This window comes from Leptopilina boulardi, unplaced genomic scaffold (genome assembly GCF_019393585.1).
Source record: "Leptopilina boulardi isolate dan_hultmark-lab unplaced genomic scaffold, ZJU_Lbou_2.1 LbouV2_372, whole genome shotgun sequence".
NCBI lineage: Eukaryota > Metazoa > Arthropoda > Insecta > Hymenoptera > Figitidae > Leptopilina > Leptopilina boulardi.
The window spans coordinates 808477-832780 of NW_026137943.1; the positions used below are offsets into that span (position 1 = coordinate 808477).

The following is a 24304-nucleotide window of genomic DNA, read 5'->3' on the forward strand; positions in this document are numbered from 1 at the left end:
TTTGTTTTCCTTGTTACCGTCGTTCTTTCATACAATTCATATGATTTCATCGTGTTCAGAGGTGGTGCCCTCGGCACACAAGACGACGTTAACGAAGTGAAAAGGAAGATAAAACATAATGCCCGCGTAATCCGACAAACGTCCGGGGCGTTAAATTCAATGAAAATCAGATTTTCACACTTTTTTGTCTCATAATTTTTCATTTTTATCACGCCAAGTTGCCTAGAGATGCTTCATTTTAATTTTAAAATTCTCCTGAATAAAGAGACGTATTATTTTATTTCAGAGGGAGAAAAAAAAAAAAATTTCAAAAAATATAATATATTCTGACAATTTTTAGTTTAATGAAAATTTAAATTATAATTCTATATTATATGAAGAATAATAATTTTTAGATTTTCATTACTTAGAAATGTCGTATAATATTTGATTTTCTGGAATTTCACAGATGGTGGCCCTTTTTCCGAATTAACGAATTGGACAATCCCTTTAAAGTGCAGGGGGCACTAAAATCAATTGGAAGATATTTCGAAGACTCAGACTGATCGAATCTATAGAGAATCGTTAGTCATGAGTTTTCATTGGATCGAATCCTATTACTTACAGTCTGCTTCAATATTTTAAAGGACTATTTTAGTTGCTTTCAAAATGAAGAGATAACGAAATTTTATAGTTAATTATAGAAAATATAGTTCTCGTGATGAATTTCTTTAGTGTAACAATTATTAATAAAGGTTTACGATTACAATAATCGTCAGCAAACTTTATGGCAAATCTTTGATATTGTTGTATAATATATACAAAAGTCTATATACCTCGATATACATATATACAGCATTGAACAGAATATACCAAAATTATCTTGTATGCATCTTTCTCGAGCAAAATGAGATAAACTTGTCGGGGCGCATAAGTTCTATTTACCAGGAAGTTCTCAACTCCCATAATGATACGACATTGCAATTTCAAACTATAGTTTTCAATAGAAAATGTATACTCAATGCAAAACGTATGTTTCGTACCCAACAGTTTTCTATTGTCCCTGTTTCCAGTTCTATAAATGTAGTTTCCTCCATCGATTTTCAATTTCTGTCTCAATTTGTAGATATTCGATAGAGCAACAAAAAAAAAATATTGCAAAATTCTTCAACTATTTACAAGAATTGACTTTAAATATTAATACTTTAGAATATAAATCTCATTAAGGATGGTAAACAAATTTTAATTGAGATAAAATCATTTTATTAGTAAAATTAATTTCACTTACTGTTGAATAATTATAAATATGTAAATAAATTTATTTCTATGAAAGAAAAATTTATACTTTATCACAAAGTATGGAGATCACGTGGTATGTTTTAATCACGCGATCTACTAGTTTTCATAAAATGTGTGTTGCATTTATATACACTGGCTTGAGTTCTTCACGCTAGATCACGTGTGTAAGCTTCCTTATTCGCTAGCACGTCCAATAAACGGCGCTTTGTACCTTATCGCGGAAACATTGAAAGCCTAAGCGTTAAACGTGCTTAACCACAAGTATATGAAGGGAGAAAATAGAACGTCTCGTTTCACAACTTAATAAAAAGATTTTATAATGAAACGTCAGACTTGCTGTTAACTATACAGTACACTTGTCAGTCAATTTTTTAAATACAATTTTAATTTAATATAATGGTTCTCCATGCAAAATGAAGAATTTTTTTTTTATTAAATTGATGTGCTTACAAGGATCCAAATTGACAAAAAAAGTGTATCGCGAGCACTGGACTTGAATATTATTCTTTATAGGCATTATCTCAAAATAATTTATCTGTCACTGAGAGTTGTCATTTGTCTTTTTTGTACAAAGTCATCACTTGTCTAAATTTGCCAGAAAGCAAAGGATAGTAATAACTTTGTACGAAAAAAGACAAGTGACAACTCACTAGTACCAATTATTATTTTTTTTCGTGATTCATAAAGACAAGTGATGACTTTATTATTTGGAGGACAAGTGACAACTCTGCTACAAATGATCATTAGCAATAAAAATCAGTGATGATTTTATACGAGAAAGACAACTTTCTATGAATAATTTGGAGATATTGACAATTATTTTTATTTCTAAAATATTTACAAAAGTAAAATAATCTGATCCTAAAAGTAGAGAAATATTTTAGTTTTCTAAATTCCATCAGTGGAAAGTAAAGTTCATTTTCCAATTCTCGATGTTCTCTCAGCTGTACAAGAGAGAAGCTTAACTGAACGACCTCGTTAGTGTCAAAGGTACTTATACGTTCGATGCATTTATCCGACGTCAAATAAATAGACGTAACTGCACCAGAGCTTCTACTTTTATATATATATATATAAAGTGTACTATTAGAATGTTAAGCAAAAAAATAAAGATTAAGATGAACCGTTTCTTTGATAATTCCACCAAGACCTTTAATTTTACTTCTAGAAAATAGAGACAAGAAATACCAAATTGCGTATAATTGGTTCTAATTGAATTTGACTTAAAGAACTTTCCAATCTATTTCTTAAGACTTCTTTATTTTTTGATTGAGGAACAAGGTGATAAAAACGACCGCCTTTGCAGTTTCACTTGGGATTAGATTGAGTACGACTGAATCATACTATATATATATATACTTTGTCGAATGCACTATGTTGGTCATTGCTGACGTGTTCGACACGAAAAGGGACTTTCCTTTTTACAGAAAACTTTGTGCAGCAATTAAAAAAAGTCTTTTCTTTATATTACAAATTGAAATCAGAATTTTTGCAATGTTAACAATCTAATATTATCAGTTTGTTGAAAAATTTATTCAATTTACTTTTTTTGGTCTTTTTTTGTTTTAAATATATGTTTCAATTTTTTTAATTCAAAATAAAGAAATATTTAAAAAGCGTATTATATATAAAGATAAATGTTTTAAAAAAAAATAATTTAAAAACTTATTTCTACTTAAATTAAAAAGTTTATTAAAAAAAATTCTTTTGATAAAAATATATTATTAAAAAATTATTCATCTTTCTTCACTTCTTTATGAATAAAATAATGCAAATCATTTAGATTACGTGGAAAAATATTTTTTGTATTACGTGATGTGTTTAAAGCTTTTTGATGTAATCCATTCTGTATAAAATGTCACGTTCATTATATTTTAAAATAAAACAATACTATCAAGTGAGTAATAGGAAAAACAGTTTTTTTTTATGCTTATGAAATATAACAATAATCTTTAATATTATTTTCTTCAACAATACACAGTCATATCAATGAAAAATTTGACAAAATATTTTATAAATATATGATAAGGTATGCATATAAAGTTTCGCGTGCAATTAACAATGTTTCAGTTTAATTCAATATTCGAAACCTTTTTTTTTACTTTTTAATGAAGAATAAAATGTTTGTAAAAGTTGCAATTTTATTAACAGTTTTAATAATTGTTCAATCTGTGCCATTAAAAGGTAAACATTATAACGGTATTAGAATAAATTAAAACTATTCTAATAATAATAATTTTGTAATTTTGTCATACATTTTATTTCTTTCAAAAAATATTGAATATTTAGTAAAAAAAAAAAAAAAAATCAGCTATTACACTTTCTTAAATAAAGCCTGAGAATGAACAATTAAATTTGATTATAGATGGAAAAAATAGCGAAAAGGGAAATTCCCATCAAACATTGCTTAAAAACTCCAAAACAACAAATGAAGAAAATTGTCAGAATAGTCTATTGACAAAAGTGAAAGATTTCTTTAACTGTATAGGTAATTCAATAAAGAATGGATTACAAAAAGTATGCCAATGGATAAAAGGTAAATTATCATTTTACTAATATAATGGAAAACAAATTATAAAAAAATATTAAAATTTTTAATTTTTATAAGAAAAATGCTCCAATTCAACAAGGACAAAAAATAATCAATCAAACAAAAGTAATGACAAAAAGAATATACAGCATAAAGAAAAAGAAACTAAATCTGAAAAGAATCAAAAAGGAACAGCAAATAAAATACATCCTTCCAAATCTGAGAAAAGTAAGAATAAATTTTTATGAGATTCTTTAAAAATTTAATTTCCAAATGAATAATGTAATAATAAACGTACAAAATTATCACTAAAAAGAGTGTGCAATGAAAAACCTAGTAGTCAAGATTCATAAAAGCCACTAAATACAATACTGTTTTATTAATAACAATATTAATATGAAAATCAATTTTAAATTAAATATCTTAGGAAATAAGACAAAATAATTATTCAAAGGATTACAAAAATTTAAAAAAGATGCATATAAATTCCTTATTAGCAATTAACATTATTTTCTTATGCCATCAAATTCAGATGAATCATCTCCGACATCTACAACTATCGAACCTTCTTCAGTTGTTACTGATGCAGCTGCAGGAGACTCTACAACAATCTCTTCTGATGAAAGTGGTACAACAGAAGAAAGTAGTAGTCCACCTTCAGATAAGACCGAAGGTATGGTCTTGTTACATTAATGATATTGTTCAAATCAAGATCAATCATTAATAAAATTTCTAATAAATTAAGAAGAATTAAAATTTAATTAAGCAAATAGATGCGTTATTAGCAATTAACCTTATTTTGTTATGCAATCAAATGCAGATTTGGCTTCAACAACTATCGAACCTTCTGCAGTTAGTACTGATACACCTGCTGAAAAGACTACGACAAACGCTTCTGATAAAAGTGAGACAACAGTAGAAAGTAGTAGTCCAGCTTCAGATAAGACTCAAGGTATGGTTTTGTTAAATTAATTATACTGTTTACATCAACGATTAATTAAATTTCCAATAAATTAAGAATAAATTAAATTCAAGCAAATAGATGCATTATTAGCAATTAAACTTATTTTGTTATGCAATCAAATGCAGATTTGGCTTCAACAACTATCGAACCTTCTGCAGTTAGTACTGATACACCTGCTCAACAGACTACAACAAACGCTTCTGATATAAGTGATACAACAGTAGAGACTAGTAGTCCAGATTCAGATAAGACCCAAGGTAAGGTTTTGTTAAATTAATGATATTGATCAAATCAACATCAATCATTAATTATATTCCCAATAAATTAGGAGAAACAATATTTAAATATATGCAAATAAATGCCTTAGTAACAATTAATCTTATTTTGTGATGCAATAAAATGCAGCTACAGCATCTCCGGCTTCAACAACTATCGAACCTTCTTCAGTTGTTACTGATAGACCTGCACAAAACTCTACATCAACTTCTTCTGATAAAAGTGGTGCAACAGTAGATAGTAGTAGTCCAGTTTCAGAACAGCCCAAAGGTATGGTTTTGTTAAATTAATTATACTATTTACATCAACCATTAATTAAATTTCTAATAAATTAAAAAGAAATTCAATTCAAGCAAATAGATGAATTATAAGTAATTAACATTATTTTGTTATGCAATCAAATGCAGATTCGGCTTCAACAACTATAGAACCTTCTGCAGTTATTACTGACACACCTGCTCAACAGACTACAACAAACGCTTCTGATAAAAGTGAGACATCAGTAGAAAGTAGTACTCCAGCTTTAGATAAGACGCAAGGTATGGTTTTGTTAAATTAATTATATACTGTTTACATCAACATCAACCGTTAATTAAATTTGTCATAAATTAAGAAGAAATTAAATTCAAGCAAATAGATGCATTATTAGCAATTAACAATATTTTGTTATGCAAATAAAATCAGATGCGGCTTCAACAACTATAGAACCTTCTGCAGTTATTACTGATACACCTGCTAAACTGACTACAACAAACGATTCTAATAAAAATGATACAACAGTAGAGACTAGTACTCCAGATTCAGAAGAGACCCAAGGTATAATTTTGTTAAATTAATTATATAGTGTTCAAATCATCATCAATCATTAATTAAATTTCTGTTAAATTAAGAAGAAATTAAATTCAAGCAAATAGATGCGTTATTAGCAATTAACATTATTTTGTTATGCAAATAAAATCAGATGCGGCTTCAACAACTATAGAACCTTCTGCAGTTATGACTGATACACCTGCTCAACTGACTACAACAAACGATTCTAATAAAAATGATACAACAGTAGAGACTAGTACTCCAGATTCAGAAGAGACCCAAGGTATGATTTTGTTAAATTAATTATATACTGTTGAAATCATCATCAACCATTAATTAAATTTCTGTTAAATTAAGAAGAAATTAAATTCAAGCAAGATGCGTTATTAGCAATTAACCTTATTTTGTTATGCAAATAAAATCAGATGCGGCTTCAACAACTATAGAACCTTCTGCAGTTATTACTGATACACCTGCTAAACTGACTACAACAAACGATTCTAATAAAAATGATACAACAGTAGAGACTAGTACTCCAGATTCAGAAGAGACCCAAGGTATGATTTTGTTAAATTAATTATATACTGTTCATATCATCATCAACCATTAATTAAATTTCTGTTAAATTAAGAATAAATTAAATTTAAGCAAATAGATGCATTATTAGCAATTAACAATATTTTGTTATGCAAATAAAATCAGATGCGGCTTCAACAACTATAGAACCTTCTGCAGTTATTACTGATACACCTGCTAAACTGACTACAACAAACGATTCTAATAAAAATGATACAACAGTAGAGACTAGTACTCCAGATTCAGAAGAGACCCAAGGTATGATTTTGTTAAATTAATTATATACTGTTGAAATCATCATCAACCATTAATTAAATTTCTGTTAAATTAAGAAGAAATTAAATTCAAGCAAGATGCGTTATTAGCAATTAACCTTATTTTTGTTATGCAAATAAAATCAGATGCGGATTCAACAACTATAGAACCTTCTGCACTTATAACTGATGCACCTGCTCAACAGACTACAACAAACGCTTCTGATGAAAGTGAGACAACAGTAGAGACTAGTAGTCCAGATGCAGAAAAGACCCAAGGTAAGGTTTTGTTAAATTAATGATTTTGATCAAATCAACATCAATCATTAAGTATATTCCCAATAAATTATGAGACACAATATTTAAATATATGCAAATAAATGTCTTATTAACAATAAATCTTATTTTGTTATGCAATCAAATTCAGATGCATCATCTCCGGCTTTGACAAATATCGATCCTTCTGCAGTTGTTAAAGATGCAATTGCATTAGTCTCTACAACAAACGATTCTAATAAAAATGATACAACAGTAGATAGTAGTAGTCCAAATTCAGAAGATACCCAAGGTATGATTTTGTTAAATTAATTATATACTGTTCAAATCATCATCAACCATTAATTAAATTTCTGTTAAATTAAGAAGAAATTAAATTCAAGCAAGATGCGTTATTAGCAATTAACATTATTTTGTTATGCAAATAAAATCAGATGCGGCTTCAACAACTATAGAACCTTCTGCACTTATAACTGATACACATGCTCAACAGACTACAACAAACGCTTCTGATGAAAGTTTGACAACAGTAGAAAGTAGTAGTCCATATTCAGAAATGCCCACAGGTATGGTTTTGTTAAATTATTGATATTTATGAAATCATCATCAATTGTTAATTATATAAATAATAAATTTAGGGGGAAAGTAAATTTAAATATATGCAATTAATTGTCTTATTAACAATTAACCTTATTTTGATATGCAGATGTACCTTCTGTGGCAGCTGAAGGTGACGCTTAATAGAATACAACAAACGTTTGTACTGCAATATATGTGTTAGTATGAATTAGTAATTCTTTTCTATAAAAGCTGACGATATTGCTTATGATTATCAGTTTTATATTTATTCGCTGATTACTATAAATGCTATAATTTAGAACTATTAGAAATATTGTAGTCTGTATGAATAACTGTAGTCTTTTTTTACTTTTTAATAAATAATTTATTATATTGATAGGATTTTTTATCTCCCTTCTCCTAAATTTCGTTTTATTTTTTACAATTATACAAACAAGATTGCATAAAATTTGTTAGGATGACGTTTCACAATTTAAAATGCACATGTCGCTTAGCAGAAAATGAAGAGTTAGAGGTGAAGAGAAATTGCAAAAAATGAGAGATAAAAAAATATTCAATTGAGAAAAAAGAGTACTCGTTGCTTCGTTACAAATGTATCTACGGTTTACAATTGGGATGTTAACCATCGGCCAGCTGTTACATGATGAACGAATTGTACCAGCCGATACTGACATTTCGACCATGTAATTGCCTTGTACTTTCGTGTTTCCATTATTTTATTCATGATCGAGAAAATTATTCTTAAGGGTGAATTAAATATTTAAAAAATTCATTTAAAAATAAAAAAAAATTTTTTTTGAATAATTGATAATTTGCTTTACGCAATTCTATTTTTAATATGAATACAAACGTCATTGTATTTAAAAGATTAAAATAATAAACGAGAATTTAATTCTCAGTTTTGTATATATAATAGATGTTTTTGTTTAATTTTCAATTTAACAATAAATAAATCATATTCTCATTTCTGACAAACTGAAATTAATAAAACCCTGCAGGGTAGTGCTGATAATTAAAAAAAAAACAAACAAACTGACAGTTACAAGTGGAAACAACAATTTGATTATATTTATAAAATTTTAATTATTGAATATCGATTCATGAAGTATAATTGGAAAATAAAAACAATTAAATAGGTTATTAATTTTTTTTTTTTTTTTTTTTAAATTTTTGCGTCCAATGTCATATTTACATGCAATTGTGGGAATTCGATAATGGTAAATGCGACATAAAAGTTAATCACCCCTCCAATACAAAATTGTAACGAAATAGATGAACGCGGCGTAAAATTTGTCGAAATTTGCACTATCCAAAAAGTCGATTTGGCGTTAAAAGCTTTCCACATCAAGTCATAAACTCTATACAATGTTACGTATTGTGTCGTTAAAAATGTTTTACGCTTTGCTGCCAACGCGACATAGAGAGAAATCCATTAGGAAATTACACTCCACAAAATAATTCCAATATTGCTTTATAACTTTTAAAAATCTTTTCAACTTCTTATATTTAAAAGTGAGATTCAAAAATTCATACAAAAAATAAAATCAATATTTATTAAAGGAAAATAAAAATAGTAAAATTGCTATTAATTATATTAGTTTTTAGTTTCGATTGATGAAAAAAACTATATTAAAAAATGTTGAAATTAGAAAAAAGTTCATTGTATCGTTTTAACAACTCACTTTTAATATATTTAATCATGTAATAATAATTTAAAATAATATTGTTTTGAACCATTTTAGTGATGATTATTATCATCTATTATGTTCTCGAATATTTTCTAAAGCGAAAATTTTTGAGTACTCTTAATTCTGAATTGCTCCTTTTGACGTTGGTGAACGAAAATTTCCGAAGTCATATCCCAATGGATTGCGACGCGCAAACTCTGCGGCTTCATCCCACATTTAAAGCTGTAGGAGAGAGAGAAAGCTTTCGAGGTTGTACAGCGGCCTCGGGGCCGACAGGTTTCTACGGGCCGTGCCACCGGCAACCTCGATCTCTCAAATCGTGATTCGTGTGGCGTAAAAACATGTGCTTGCAAAAGCTTCCTGTGAACAATTCCCAAACAGTGTTTTTTTAATATGAATATATATATATATTTGCCATCTCTAATCCAAATAAACAATTTAAATATCAAAATTTTTTTTAACATTACAAATTTTATTTTAAAAAATTACATTTTTTTTCTATAGAGAAGTGAGTGTTTATAATTAATAAAGGGGAATTTTTTATAATGATGATTATTTGATTCGTTTTTTTAAATTCGTTTTTTGTAACTGAATTTAATTGTGCGTAGAGTATAAATCGTATTAATGTCAGAATAAGATATATAAACTGTCTTCTTGTTCATTCAAGGTTTCTTTATTTATCAATTAGCCTTTTGTAATTGAAAGGGCAAGTTTAAGAGAGAAACTGATAAATTTTTCCATTATCAATTGAATGAAAATGGTGAATTTAATTTTTTCAAGATGAAATCATCAATGTTTTCTCATTGATGCTCACAGACCATGGGTGTGTCTCACAATTATTGAGTGGGTGCAAAAAAATTATTTCACAGATTGTGATTTGTGTGTGGGACTTGTACGAATGAGAGAAATAGAGAACGGAATAAACGAAAATGTAGAGAATGATAAAATCGAAAGTGAACCACGTGCTTTGAGCGGTATTTTAGAATATTTACGTTTTGTTGGATTAATGAGAAAATGCGAATTAAAAGAATGATATTTTTAAAAAAGGATATCCATAAACAGTGTCATTGTGATGAAAGGAACCTGCTTATGCGATCAGGCGAATTGCCAAGCGGACGTAGGAAGTTGTAATCAAGGTTAGTTTAGAAGCTTGACCTAGACCACTACATATAAATTGTCTCATAGTTTTGTTAATTATTTTCAATGTGACAAAACATTTTATTTCTTCTTTTAATAATTATTTGATTATATTTAATTAATAATATTTAAATTAATATTTAATTATTTGATGTTAAATTCTCATTTTAAATTTAATATATTTCTAATTTAAAATAATTTTTCTCCTCGTTTTAATTATCAATCATAAAAGAGAAATTAATCTTCCATAATTGGAAATAATTAAATACGTTAATTACCTTATTCAATACTGTAATAATAATGTCATAATAATAATAATTATTATCTCGTTATAAAATAGTAATTCAATATGGATAAAAAAAAACTTTTTTTTTTATTATAAATTTAAATTGTACATTTTATTCCTGGTAAAATTTACAAAAATATCAAATTAAAAGTAGCCTAAAAAAAAGATAATATATTAAAAAGCGGACTATTCTAATATTACGAAAACTAGAAAGCATTATTTTCTTATCACGTTGGTATTTCTACCTTTGCAGTATAAAGTACAACAATAAAATTTATGACTTTACGTGGGTAATATCTACAAACAGTCATAAAGTGTAAAATCATACTATTTACTGACTTTTATGTTTGTTTGTTTGTCATTATTATGCAAGTGCAACTCGTTTTGTTGAATTATTTCATTACGAGTATTAAATTATTTTTTTTGCTTTTAGAAATTATTTTTTATTAAACGAAATACACAAATAATATTTTTCAAATAAAGTCAATTGACTAAACATTATGAGGAAGAGGGATTAATGAGAATTTAATCAAATGAAATGAAAAAATATGAATTAACAAAGACTTTTAGTTGTAAATGCAATTCTATGATAGTAAAATTTATTGGAGGTAATTCGTAATCAAATTTTTATTTATTTAAATAGAAACCAAAAAAATTTTAATTCACTCAAAAATTTTATGTTTTTTTGAAATGAGATCCAATTATTAATTGATTAAAGTATTAATTATATTTGTTTTTTTTATTTAACGTATGATTGTACTGGATTTAATTAATTTCAATAGCTCAGAAATTCACCAAAGAATATTTATATTTCGAATATATATTCCAAAAATGATAAATCTAATAATTAATTTATTAAAAAATTAATTATTATTTGTTTTTTTAATTTAACGTATGATTGTATTGGCTTTAATTAATTTCAATAGCTCAGAAATTCACCAAAAAATATTTACAAACTGTCCGATGTTTACACTAGCTTGGTCGAACTAGAACTGAATTATCCCATCGAACACCACTGAAAGAAAAAGCAGATTATTTTTTAATAGAACTGTGAAAAAATAAAATGAAGATTTTAAAATAATTAAATAACTAAATAATTATCATAATATACAAAATTATTATTTACTAAATAATCAAAAATATTTATTTATTAAATATTTTTTTCCCTTAAAAAATTTTGTCGAATGCAGTGAAAGAATCATCAGAAAAGGAAGAAAAGCAAATATATGTATATATATACTGAACACACATTCCATCGAGTGGTTGAAATCTGATTGTGACGTAAATTCTCTTCCATAATGGTAAATTTGGCTGTCTCATTGCTCTCAGTAATGTCGTCTCATTATTAAGGAGAACCCTCTCGTCGAGAATCAAGACCAATCCCTTCTCTATTCTCTTCTTCGTCCTGTTTTCGTTTCCATCATACGCCCTCTCTTCCTATCTATATATAGTCTCATGGTACCTCTCGTGCGATATTAAAACGGATGACAGGGGTTCTAAGAGGTATTAAGGGCTGCTGACCTAGAAGAGGGTTAGACAACAAGGGATGCTGAATCCTGAATTTCCTACTTGTCCCTTGCTCTTTGAATTCCATCTCATTCGAGAATTCACAACGATCTTGTACAGATTACCACAAGTGTGATAAACGATGTCTAAATGCTTTATTAATTAAGCTCAAAATTTATGCACCAAATATATCAAACGATTTTTTTTTTAAATTATTCAATTATGTCTTTGTTTCAATTGTTTATTGATTAATATGTGTTGTTTTAAATTCAAAAAAATAGTTCAAGGGAACAATTATGAAAAAAAAATTTCGATATTTGCAAAAGTTGCACACTTTTGAAAAGCAAGATGACGCTGGGCTAATTACGAATTGATGAATTAAAACAGAAAGTTTATTTGCATAATAATAAGAAGTTGAATACATAACGTCACCTGCTTACTAAATTTTAATTAGAATTTCCATTAAGATGAATTTATAATTAATAACTGGTGGAAATACTAATTTAAATTACTAATTCGCTTTAATAATTTTGGAATATGTTAAAATAGTACAATTTCACGAAAGTTAATATTCATTATAAAAAAAATTTTTAAACTTTTTCTTTTTTGTATTGTAATAATTAGGTTTGCATTAAATAAAATACAATACAGTTTGCAATCAAGAAGTTTCTATATTTAATTATGTAAAAACGTTTTGAAAAACATTTTTCGCTAAAAAAATCTTTGTATCTGAAGTTTCATTTATTGCTTTATTAAACTTGAAGCAACAATCACAGAGGAGAAAGTTGGAAAACTTAAAATTGAAATGAAAATATAAATTGATTTCTATTTGTACACGTAGAATGTCAAGAGTAATATTATTTTTTTTTCTCCTCCTTTAAATACAAGAGAAGTATAAAACTTTTCCTTCTTTTGAAATTGCATTCGTTTTTATGAAAGTATAGAAAAATATTAAATAATGCATTATTGTGATAAAGGAGACATGGCAATATCGAACGCTATAGAATTACAAATGCTTTATAAATCGAATTATTTTTTTAAGGGGGGAACACCAGTTGTAACTTTCGAAAAATCAATTTTTTTTTTTGTGCATTTTCTTAAAGTACACATATTTAGAAATGTGTCTGTAAATTTCAAAGTTGATCCGGTGAAAAATAAATGAGATATACAGAACACTGCATCGGCGCGTCCCGTGGCTTCATACAAGGTGGCCAGCCATAACTGACCCTAACGACAGATGGCCTTTTCCTATGATTTAGAAACGGCAACCACTGCGGAAGAGTTATTATATGGTCCAAGAATCGATGACTCTTTGTAACTTGGAAACAAAATTTCTTCTGAACAAAAAAAAGTAAGTTGAAACTTTGAATGCGTTTTTCTCAAAATGACATTTTCCAAGTCGGTGACCACGATTACTCGAATACCATTAAACCGATTTATTTAAAATTTAGTGTGCTTCATTTACACATATAAGTCTAGTTCGTGATCGAAGGATTTTTTTTTTTTATGCAAAACTTTTTTTTATATAGCTGAAAATCGACTGTATTTTTTTAACGAAAATCATACTTTTGACTTTGACAGGTCGCCATTTTGTCAAATTTTTTTTTTTTTTTAAATCCTTCGATCACGAACTAGATAATCTTATAATAAATGTAAATCAATTTCATTTTTGTATTTCAGACGAAGTATACTTGCAGAATGCTGGTCACCGCAATTCGCCTTTTTTCTTAAGACGCCACTTCAATGGCTCATATCTCCAAAAGTTTTTGTTAAAAAAATTTTTTTTTTCTTTTAAATTACAGCTTTTTACATGTACTTTTAACTAATAAATAGTATTCTTTAAAAAGATTCATTGTTCTTTTGGAAAATATTCTTGAAAAAAGCATTATTTTTTGAGTTACAACTGGTGTTCCCCCCTTAAACTATGGTTAACATTCGTTTTATAAAATAAATTTTTTTCAAAACAAGAAATAATATTTACAAAATATATATTATTTGGAAAAATTTTTAAGTACTTTGGAAAGAAAAAGTAAACAAAAAAAAATTAATTTTCATTAATTACAGTGTCCGTTTACTGAGTCTTTTTGGCATTTTCCATGACATGAATGATAAAGAAAACTTTTCAAGAGGATTTTCCAATATCCCATTGTTGGATTTGAGTCTATCCTGTTTGATGGCATTTTCATCTAAAGAACTCAATTCAATGGAAAAGACTTCCATGTTCAGAATGTAAACAGAGATGAGATTCTTTTATATATATATATCCATATATATCTGAAGCCCTAGGACAGTAAACGGAATCAAAAATACGATGCCTTAGATAAGATCACTGGAAAATTCTGACATGGAACTTCAGAAAAATTGTATTCAAGTTTTTCAATTTCGATTCCACTGACATTCGTTGTGTTCTTTTATTTGTTCATAGTATTTTGTGAAAAATATATTTTTGTTTTTCTATTAACTTTTTAATTAAAGTATATAGTATTTTCAAGAGATTAGTTTCAATTATTAGTGGAATATTTATAATTTTTTAATTAAACAAAGACATGTTTTATTCACCTGACAAACTGTATGTATATATATCGTGTGACTGAATTCTATTGAGCGATGTAATCAACTAGATTTGAAGGGAGGTTAAAGGTATCGGTGTGATTTGTCATTTGGATAAACATGACGAATTCACATCCACGATGTTACATGATCGATTAATGCCCAAACGGAAGTTCATTGCGTTTTGACTAGCGATAATGATGTCGACGCGAGTAATGTTGACGCTAATATCAAATAATTAACAGTTTCACAAAGTCAATTCAAATCAGTATAATAATAATTGTATATAATCCATTCATCTACAATGTAGAAAAGAATGCAAAATTTGCATCTATTGTTTTGCACGAAACATTCATTCTTCGATTATTGTTTGTAAAAATGGAAAATTCCCACAAAAAAAATTATTAAATTATTCTCGTAAAGTTCGATAACAAAAAGTGAAATAAAATTTCATTTCAATTCTGTTCGTAAATTCGATATTTTTCTTTTGATGAATTAATACTATGAGTTTGGTTACGATTATATATATATATTTGCTTTATGAAAAATTATTCACTAGAGTCAAAGAGCGGAAGTATTCATCCCCATAACTTGAACGTGGTGACAAAGTGCTTGAAGTGCTTGAAAAGTCACGACTTCCTCTTGCAAGTTTTCACGCTGAGCAAGCGCGTGAGGCGTGAACGAATTCGCAACCATTCATTCACGTACAACTTTTTTTGCAACTTCATTTCCGTATTTTTTTTTTCGTTTTTTATAAGTACTGTTGTATTTTTTGTTTTATTTCACGAGATTGATGTTGACGACTAAGCGCACACAATTTGAATTTGTTTAATTAATTCTAATAGCTCAGAAATTCACCCAAGAAATTTTTTGTTTTGGATATGTCTTCTCTAAATGGAATCCAATGATTAATTAATCAGAGTATTAATCCTGGGATGAGCAATGGGGATCACGAAGTGTTAGTATTAATCAAATACTCATCCTGTACGGAACTTGGAATAATAAGTAAGAAGGAGTGATGATAGAAATTGTCATAAGGAAAACTCCGAAATAAGGATAGTGTATCGTCATAGGATAGAAAGATGTAAAGTAGGAATTAATTGCAACATTCTTTCTTGTCTAAACCCCAAAATTTTGATTGACCTTTACGGTCATCATCAATTGATATGGGAACATATATAAAATTACATGAAAATCACTTTTGAAAATGACAGATACTATTAAATTGCGTAAGTAGCTGTTTCAAACATTTATAGATGTCATTATTGGATACTCAGTAATGTAGTTCTCTATTCAGTTGGGAATTTGTGTTCATCAGGCCTTATTACAAAGTTCATGGTGGAGTCTATACGGCCTCATCGCTCAGAAGTTCTTGCAGGAGTTTCACATTCAAGAAGTTTACGATTATATTGTACATATATATATATACATATACGCAAAGATACTTGCTGTATCTGTCATGCATAGCATGTGTATGCGGTGCGCGCATTCCATAACTACTGTGAAACTTTGTTTACGAGCAGGGTCGACTGGCATTGAGTTTATTGTTCAGAGGGGTTGATACTGACCGGAAGTGTCTACAGAAGTGTGAAGCAGTATTGATTTACCTTCCTATCAGAAACATTCTGAAAAGCGACACATTGAAATGTGAATTTATAATAAGATACTAGAAGCAATTCCAGTAGAATTTCATAGTTCTCTTTCATATTTGGCAAGAATAATTAATTGCATCTAATAATGTGCAAATCCCACAGCTAATTTATCATGTGCTTATGAGATGTGGATTATTGCGTATATGAGATACATTTGGTGGAGGTCGAGATGTGCTGTATTAGCAATTAGAAACCTTCGATATACGTTGCTTTCATGTTTGCTTTACACAACCCTCATCAACGATGATAGACATTTAACGTTTCTATATACACAGTTGCCATTTACTCAGTTTATAATATTTACTCATATATGCAAAGATTTAATTTACCCTTCTAGACTCATTTAATAAATTTTACTGAACTCGTTAGTCCTGATGAAGGAATTTGAAATTAGATATATTTTTAAAATTCTAGGGTTAAACATTTATCAGAAATGATTTAGTGATGATGAATTGTTTCCTAGCACCTATTTTGGCTAGTTCATCCACTGCATCAGTAAATTTAATTCCACTAGACTTGAATAATATTTGAATTTCTCTTTCTGTTGAAGAAGATCAGCTTTTTCTTTTCACCTCGCCAAAGACAAAGCAGAAAGGATTCCTTTCAAAACGAAAACCAGCTTTACTCCTTCTATCCAAGAGTGACATAGAATGTTCCAGTGACATTTATTAACGCATCTCTTTCTCTAACTATTATTGCTATCTCTGATAACCCAGTAACAAAAAAATAATTACCAACTTCACTCTAAATATTAATTAAATATTTAAACAGCCTAGAATTAATTCAAATAATATATGGTTAGAGAGAAAAAAAAAATTCTATTAAGCTCCTTTTTCTTCAATATATTCCTCTTAACGAAAATGTCTATTTACTCATCTAACGAGCTTGAGTCTGCGTTCGTAGTTTGTTTGCGCAACAGTGAGTACCTAAATTCCAGCCCCCAACAATTTCTACATCAGCCGTAAACTTGCTGAATGATGGTACACATCGGGTTAATTCAGAAACCGCGCTTTAATGAACCGAAACGAAGCCAAAGCACAATAGAAACAGGTAACAGTAATGCACGCATCTCGGATTCTGAGTTCTCTTGCTGGAAACACGATTTGCAAAATCCCTGATAATGTTCGATGTCCATTACGATTTGTTATCAGGATTATATAGACACACTTGTTAAATGAAGTACTACCTAATCCATCACATATTAATTCATTAATCAGTTAATACATTTATGGATTATAATCAGTTTATATTAATTCAAACGAAATTTCCCCAAAAAAATTTAATTTCCTATATATAAACAAAAATTTGATAATTCTTGTCCCACTTTTTTTGTATCAGGTAAAATTTTTTTTTTTTTTTTGACACACGGAATATGTAACTGTATATACGAATTCCTATCTGAAATCAGCTATTATCATTCTCCTGCACTATGTTGTTGCCATTCGTTTTCCATCAGGAAATGCTATCGATTTTTACGATGATACCCTTGGATTTTCACAAATAAAATTGCACCATTAGAATTTTTACGATTCTATGCTTCACCCAACTCTGAAAGCTCACGTATCTCATATAAAAAATATATACACACTATGTTATGAACACAATTCCATTATCGAATATCCGTTCATTTCACATGTTTTCCCTTGTGATGTTTTCATTTTGAAACTATTTTTTAATTAGAAATATTTAGTACAAAAAGCAAGTTAATTATAGTGATTTAAAAAAGTTTTGAAAGAAAAAAATTTGCTGTATTGAATTTGGTTTTTCTTTTTTTTTTTTAGCTACATTGTATATATTAAAAAAAAAAAAAGCTGAGATTATAACCTCTTGCAACTAGGCAGGTGCATCCCTTGAAGTTGAGCTTAGGTAATCCTTGGCAAGCTTAAGGCGCGCTTGCAGCTTATGGAGAATTTGCGACAAGGCTAGTAAGTTACGAGGATTCCATAAGAATTAGACCACACCAGTTCTCTGTGGGCTCTTATCTACTTTCCATAAAGCACAAATAATCCAAGGGACAATAATTTTTCAGATAAGACTTATACTTTTTATCACGCTATTTTTTATTGTACGCACTTTAAAATAATATACATTTTTTCATTAATGAAAAAAAAAAATGTTGTAACATTTTAGGAAAAATCTTCCTTTTAATTGAAATCCGATATGAAAATAAATATGTAAACTTTATAACAGATTCTATCATCAATTAACAAATAGGGGGAGAAAAGAATTTCACAATTATTTTTTTTTTTTTTGAGAAACATAATAGGAATACTTTCTGTGGTATGCGAGTCATTAAATTTAGACGTTCGTACTAAATTCGAAACTCGATAAAAAATGAAAAAAAATAAAGAAACAAAAGAATATGGATTCGGTTGCCTGAAATTAATGGTTCAACTTTTCCGTTATTTGCAGAAACATGAGGATATAAATTCGTAATAAAAACTCGTTTCGTTGTGTCCATGAGAGAGCTTTGTTTACACGTATGTGACATATGGCTTAAATGGATCGTAAGTTTGTATATATTCATGGACGACATTGTTTTATACAACATCTATTTATCGTTATTGAAATATTAATTATTTTATATAGTTCCAAAAATTTGAGAAATATGATATTTTATTTATTTCACAAAAAGAAATATAACATTGATAAATAATCATTGATTTAGTCTAGAAATTTAGCAAGTGTTTTAATAGTTCTATTTTTCGCCACGGCGCTAGTAGTCCTTTGGTTCCATGAATTTTTTTCTCGTGTGTATTAATTCAATAAAATTTTCTTTTTTTTCATTATATATTAGAACCATAATGTATAAAATTATAATCTTCAATTAATTTCATTGGAAATTTTGTAGATTTTCACATGGTACATTATATTCTGGAGGGCTTAATAAATGTTTAAAAGCTGTAACTATATTTGGACTATTACATGATTTTAAAGCCCTTAAGAAACAAAATTTAGGCTCAAGATTATCACTGAAATAATATTGTATAATTTTTTTTAGAAAATAAATGGAATTTAAATAAAAGAATAATTATTAATTAATTAATATAAATAATTACATTTTATTTATGTACTTACTCGCAATTACCAAATCGAGGTACCAATCCTGCCAATAAAAAAAAGAATAAAGTATCTTCAGTTTCTACTTTTTGTTCAAGACATTCAAACATTTGTTGTGATATGTTATTTAAACAATTACCGTCATCATGTGTTAGTAGATTTTCTATAATTAAAAATTAAAAACAAAAATTAGTCATATTCTAAAATAAGCTAGAAATTAATTCCAGTAATGAAAAATTATATATATATTAATAACTTTTAATTAAAAAAAAATAATAAAAATGAAAAATTACTTACGATATCTTATTCTTTTAGCAATCTCGGTACAAACGCTTTGCATTAAATTCCACCTATCAAAGGATTTTAATGAAATATTGTCTGGAAAACAATTTTCCAATTCTCTACTAATATTAAACACATTTTGCCATATAATTCTAGCATAATTATTGTCTTCTTCTAATGTATGATTTCTTTTTGTTGGATGAAGTAAGGCAATTACATTGTTAATTTTTTCTTTGTATGCATACAATTTGATGAAAATTTCATTTTCAACCAAACATACTTGATTTAAATTCTTTAATTTTAAATTTAGTACTTCAGCAACAATATCTGATGGACTTTCTTTGAAGTCTAATTGATCTATGCCAAAAATAATTAAATTGAATTTTTTTTAAACTTTTAGTTAATTTCAATTAAAATTTTGAATTTCTAAATCTCTTACCTATTAATTGATGGAATTCATCAGATTTAATAGAATTTGAAACTACTGACTTCGCACATGAAAAAGCTAAATTGAAATAGTTATATTATTTAATTAAGAAATAATAATTTCTATTTTAATACATGGGAATAAATACATGGAAATTAAAAAATAATTATCAATTAAAGTATGAAAAATATTAAAATATGTACTTACAAGTCAATGTCAAGATAAAAAACGGTAATATACGCATTTTTTGTTTAAAAAGTATTATTTAATAAAATAAAATGTCAAATGCGATCAATTTATATAAATAAATTGACTAAAATTTACACGTGTCATTTAAATTGAGAAAAATATTTTAATTTCAAATTAATTTAAATAACAAATAAAAATTTGAATATAAGATGTTGAAATTTTATATTCAAACATTTTATCAGTTTATATTATGTAAATTCTAATACATCAAATTTTTATAATGTTGACAGTACTTAATAATAATTTTATTAATTAATAGTGAAAATTTCTTATCGTTTAAATAAATAGTAAATATTTTATTTACATATTGAATCTAAATTAAATCGATAAATTTTACTTTTATCATAGATAATTCTGAAAACATGGATTTTAGAAAACTTTAAAAATTTTGGTTTATTGATTACGCTATACTTATGGAATCTCATCTAATATTTGCCATTAATATTTTGAAAAAGAGACAAAAAAAAAAAAATAGAAAGAAAATTGAATATTTCATTTTCTCAAACTTTCAGTTAGGTGGAGATAAGCCGACTCGTGGAAAATAAGGAAAACTTAGAGGGAAAGTTGAGGGGGATTATGCAAGCTCGCATTGTGTTAGACCACAGCTTGGAGAGTTTTGCATGATTCAACAACATCGCAGGACGGTCACCAAGCTTTGGCGATGCATACTGCGGGTTCTAAGTTTCGCCAATTTCATTCATAAATCAGCTGGAATTAAACCGCAGTGCGGGGGCAAAATGTCTGATGCGCTTTTCCCTTTAAAATGCATGTGTATTTTGGGTAGTTAAGGGTAGAAAATAGTGAATGTATAAGAGAAATGAGAATGGGGGCGAAAAAATATAGAAGCTTCCGGAAAAAACGACTTCGCCATTAACGTATATATATATATATATATATACGATAGTGGGCACAAACGCAGCGGAATCGTTTCAGGCTCTTCAGAGATCGATTCGTTTGATTTTTCCCTTTGTTTCTATTTTTGCCTGGCTTGCACTATAAAAGCCCGTCGTTCAATTCGCAGCTATTATGCCCACCTCTTTTCTAACTGTCGGTCCGAATTTATCGAGCATCGACGGTTCCACGCGAGAAGATATCGATTTTTCGTGTGTCGGTTCGCTGCGTACGTGTTTTGCAAACGCTTTAAAGAAATATATTACACTGCACTTAACACCCCCTTGAAAAATATATATATATAGAGAGAGAGAGAGAGCCGCTCCTTCATTTCACTTGGGCGCGAGCAACTGCACCTTTAGACGTAAATCGATACCAAAGAGAGAAAACCTTTACTTTACTTTTATAGACTACAATTTTCAAATAATCACAATCATGAAAATTAATTGCCTTTGTTTACATTTATAGATCTCATCTATTTTAAACGAAAACCAAACTAATTTGATTTTATAATTAAAACAGAAGGGGGGAAAAAAAAAACAGTAGAAGCGAAAAGTAATTAATTCATTGTCAATCTCAAATTGTATATTAATTGACGCAACACGAAAATGTACTCTTCATTACTAATTAAGCCGGATGCAAAGTGAGAGCCTTCTCTAATTCGGTTTTATTACGCAGATGATGCAGGAATCATATCAATAAAGGATGAATAATTAATAATAGGGAGGGACTGAAAATATGGATTTTGTTTATTATTAAAATCCATTGAAATGGTTAATGTTCGAATATGGTTAAGTTAGAGATATATATGTTTAAATGAACTATTACTATTCCCTAATTAGATTTTGGTAGACAAGAAAAGAAAGGATAATGTCTAGTAAAAGCAGATTTGGAGAAGACGTATTCGAAACAAAAACTTCATGGGTGGATTTCTGAGCTATTAGAATTAATTAAACCCAGTGCAATCATACATTGAATTAAAATAATAAATGCTGATTAATTCTTCAATAATCATTGAATTTCTTAAAGCATTTTTATCCTTACACCAAATTTTTCGTGATATGTAATTATTTAGTTTTCTGCAATTATAGAGTTTTTGAGCTAGTTTATAAAATTAAATTCATTATTAAATTTTTGTCACTATGAGATTCTTTATACTCTCGAACATTAATGATCACCGCAAAACACGCAACGTAGACTATAATCCAATGTGCTGACATATTATGTTACCGGATTACCTCAACGTCGACAAATTGTTATTGTCCTTAATTCCGGGATTTTATAATTAATTTAATTAAAGGATTTCCATGGCTCAATTGGATATTAATTTTTTTATTTCACATAATAAGTATTTCTTTATGCATTTTTTTTTAATTTGTTAAAGATTTTTCAATTGAGGATTTTTAAACTACTCGTTACGAAGAGAAATTCTGATAAGAGAAATTCAAAAGGGGGTAAACTTGTATAGGTACCACTTGCTATAATGCAGTCTCATTTTCAAGCTTAAGTGCATTTCCTCCCACTTTAATCTTCCTGCATCTTCATCTCACTTCTCGAATGATATACCTTGCTAAAGTGTCAAAGTTTATAGGTGGTAAGTTACTTAAGAGGTTTAACCTGCCCTCCTAAGACTGGTCTGTTAAAGACGATCTATTGTTTCTCAGAATATTTATTGTATAAATTTTCCTTTTGAAAATAAAAAAAAAATCTTTATATGAAAATCAATTTCTAGCTGCAAAACAATCTTTTTCACCATTAGGGGATTTGTGAAAAAAAAGACACCACAAAAATTGCTACCGTAAACTGTGAGAAACGAGATTTCAGAGAAAATGTGTGTGTGTATATATAGTGCTTCCGGTCGATTGGTTGGATGAAAAGCGGATGGGTCCATTTCGAAAATATGGCAGCAGTAATATGACGTAGCACTCAGGCAAATGATCGAAGCGTTTGCTTCGTACATGCACTCTCCCCTTTCGTACACCGCGAATTTTCCAGCTTTTTTTTTTTTTTTCTAGTTTCCCAAATGGACGTTCTGTCATTCTTCAGCGAAAATCGTAAAACAGTTGACTGCATTGCGAGAAACGACAACGATGCATTTTTCAAAAGCACAAACCCCCTACACAATTTTAGCAGCACACAGTCAATAAAGTTTTAAATCGAAATACTTTAGCTTTTAACATTTATTTTGTTCAGCGTCACCTAGAATACATAAATATTGCATTTAAATGTCAAAATTTTACATATGCAATTGCATGAGAGAAAGCATAAAATATTGGAGCCTAGTTGATTTTTTGAAAGAAAAATAAAAGAAATCTGTCAGTGAAAATTCGGCCACATATATCTAAAAAAAAAATCCCCAAATGGTCTGCGGAAATTGCAAAGAGTGCACATTTCATTTTTTTTAAGGTTCATTTTTACATTCTTTTTCATCACGAATACGATTCCATTCTAAAACTTTCAGCTGCGCGTCAAGCTGATTTTACAATGTTTCGCCCCCGTCAAAGGGTACATCGTTGGATGGTTGATACCAATGCAGGCCGTTTATTTCGTTGATCAAAGGCGTCATTCCACATGCTCAACCACATATTCACTTTTACGACTTACCCCACTATAGAATACCCCGACTCGTATCACCATTGCTTTTGCGAATCACGTACTCGACCGCATTTCCGGACACCACCGTATTTTTCCGTGAGGGCCGAAAGCTGCTTGGACTACAAATTTTTTTTGACCTTATTCTTCTTTTATTAGAACATTTGGATATTTTTAAATCAATCCTAACACTCTAGAATTTTTAATAAATATTTGTTAATTTTATTTTGATAAAAAAAAAATTTGAAACCCTCAACAGTTTTGATTAGATGTTCAAAAATTTATTTCGTTCTTTTTTTTAATTCTGCAGCTCTATTCTCCTCGACCACTTAATTTCTACTCTATTCCCGGCCATTTCATTCGCGTTTGGTATCCCAACTCTCTGTTAGGATGCATATTCATTTTATTTCTCCAGCCTCGTTCCAGCCTCATTTATTCTTC

General features: G+C 28.4%; 3 protein-coding genes and 1 long non-coding RNA gene across 17 annotated transcripts in view; 3 read left to right on the forward strand and 1 right to left on the reverse strand.

Annotated features, from left to right (window-relative positions):
• The first annotated feature begins 3171 nt into the window (after positions 1 to 3171).
• LOC127287703 (mucin-17-like) lies at positions 3172 to 7919 on the forward strand. Of its 14 annotated transcripts, XM_051314765.1 has the most exons (16): positions 3172 to 3462; positions 3644 to 3814; positions 3887 to 4036; positions 4341 to 4481; positions 4629 to 4760; positions 4898 to 5029; positions 5178 to 5318; positions 5456 to 5587; positions 5733 to 5864; positions 6010 to 6141; positions 6284 to 6415; positions 6561 to 6692; positions 6836 to 6967; positions 7116 to 7256; positions 7399 to 7530; positions 7671 to 7919. In XM_051314765.1, the coding sequence occupies exons 1-16, from the start codon at positions 3387 to 3389 to the stop codon at positions 7703 to 7705; spliced, it is 2043 nt and encodes a 680-aa protein (XP_051170722.1). In that variant the 5' UTR covers positions 3172 to 3386; the 3' UTR covers positions 7706 to 7919. The 14 variants fall into 14 exon arrangements, with proteins under 14 accessions (XP_051170722.1, XP_051170727.1, XP_051170724.1 ...); XM_051314770.1 differs by lacking the exon at positions 6561 to 6692; XM_051314767.1 differs by lacking the exon at positions 6284 to 6415.
• Positions 7920 to 10357: 2438 nt separating this feature from the next.
• The window catches only part of LOC127287746 (chondroitin sulfate N-acetylgalactosaminyltransferase 1), a 57665-nt gene continuing 43718 nt past the window's right edge, over positions 10358 to 24304 (forward strand). The window contains exon 1 of the mRNA XM_051314841.1: positions 10358 to 10367. The gene's annotated coding sequence lies outside the window, so the exon portion shown is untranslated. The remainder of the gene's footprint in view (positions 10368 to 24304) is intronic.
• LOC127287751 (uncharacterized) lies at positions 13063 to 14006 on the forward strand. The gene is made up of 2 exons (XR_007843921.1): positions 13063 to 13511; positions 13841 to 14006. It is a non-coding gene; the product is annotated as an uncharacterized LOC127287751 (long non-coding RNA).
• Positions 18961 to 20457, reverse strand: LOC127287747 (uncharacterized). The gene is made up of 5 exons (XM_051314842.1): positions 20339 to 20457; positions 20144 to 20209; positions 19720 to 20061; positions 19441 to 19585; positions 18961 to 19334 (listed from the first exon to the last, which is right to left on the reverse strand). The coding sequence occupies exons 1-5, from the start codon at positions 20373 to 20375 to the stop codon at positions 19196 to 19198; spliced, it is 729 nt and encodes a 242-aa protein (XP_051170799.1). The 5' UTR covers positions 20376 to 20457; the 3' UTR covers positions 18961 to 19195.